Here is a 1,360-nt window from a genome sequence, read left to right as displayed (position 1 = left end):
AAAAAACATTTTTTTTTCCCATTCTTAACAAGGTTTAGAAAATTGAAAAATAACAAATAACTTGATTCCATGGGAGATGGGCTCGACAATCAAAAGCAATTGTACTTTCAATATCTACGTCAATCTCTGCGCGTGGGGAACTTTTCCACCTGCAATGAAATCAACATCCATCTCTATATACGTACATACATGTATATACAGCCGTGAAATAAATCACAAATCGATCAGTCAGTCAAAACGTACTATTCTCGTCGGCTTGTAGACGTTTACGCAATTCTTCGACACAAGAGCTGTCCCGGATGCGTTCCCCAAGCGTGCGATCATGCTCTTGATCCAGCACAGCCAAATGATCAGCAATCCACCTTCTTTTTCTTTTCAAGTTTCAAACTTTCTGCTTGCTGTGAAGAGAAAGACTGAGCTTGTCGTTTATATACCCCTGTCTCGAACTATAAGCCCATGCAATTTTAGCTGTTTCGTAAAATTATATTCCAAATACCAAAACGGCAAATACACAAAAACAATATTTCAAAATCCACAGACAATTTCAATTTGTTGCTGCTATCGAGAGCTTTAATCTGAACTTTAAAATCACCAACAACTTCTATATACGAATCAAGGAAAAAATGAACAGTAGCTCATTTTAAATAATATTTAAAGCAAAAATAACATTTCAAAAATCCAATCATTCAATCAACCATATTTACCGAGATTTTTTCCAAAGTAACTACATAATCTCCAACTGCATCGGCTTCAGCGACGTGACTCCACAGTACGTCAACTTCGTCAAGAAGCCTACGCATTCTTTCAGCATCATCCGAATTCTCCTAAATCTACACGCACACAGCCACACACATAGCTGAATTGCATTATCTAAGAAATTCATCATTTGAAAATGCTCAACTTGTTGCAACAATTCGTCATACTCAGCGGCCATTTCATCACGAGCGAAATACAGTGAATGACTGAACTGAATTTCAATTATAAAATTCAAACGACAACTAATTTACCAGATTCACTTTCATTAAGTGAATCACGAAATGTTCAAATCTGAATTTTCAGTCCACTAATTTCCCATTGTCTTTCATTTCTAAGGTTGTTCTTGTTTCTTTCTTTCATTCCAAAGCATTCATGTACATTCAATAAATTACCTTTACTATTTAGTTTCTCACCTGCTTTTCCATCTGTTCACAATGCAAAGGCACAGAAGCTCAATTATTCTTTCACAACTGATCAATAAATTAAATATTTGCAATTCAACAAAAAATATCCACTTACCACTGCTGATTTGGATTCCTCTTCAAGTTCACCACTGTTGTCACCTTCGAATTCAATTGGCATAAAGAAAAAAAAGAATAAAAAA

The 1,360-nt window shown here is 35.2% G+C and overlaps 1 protein-coding gene across 1 annotated transcript; it reads right to left on the bottom strand.

Moving 5' to 3' along the window:
• Positions 1-61: 61 nt before the first annotated feature.
• Tsp_14575 (hypothetical protein) lies at positions 62-1,338 on the bottom strand (the record flags this gene model as incomplete). The annotated part of the gene is made up of 4 exons (XM_003366197.1): positions 1,276-1,338; positions 729-967; positions 240-362; positions 62-149 (listed from the first exon to the last, which is right to left on the bottom strand). Coding segments are annotated over exons 1-4 (513 nt in total), but the record flags the coding sequence as incomplete, so codon positions are not given.
• Between the last annotated feature and the right edge of the window lie 22 nt (positions 1,339-1,360).

This window comes from Trichinella spiralis (genome assembly GCF_000181795.1).
Source record: "Trichinella spiralis strain ISS 195 chromosome Unknown Scfld6404, whole genome shotgun sequence".
NCBI classification, from domain to species: domain Eukaryota; kingdom Metazoa; phylum Nematoda; class Enoplea; order Trichinellida; family Trichinellidae; genus Trichinella; species Trichinella spiralis.
The sequence above is the reverse complement of the archived record's forward strand: the minus strand, read 5'-3'. Positions and strand labels throughout refer to the sequence as shown.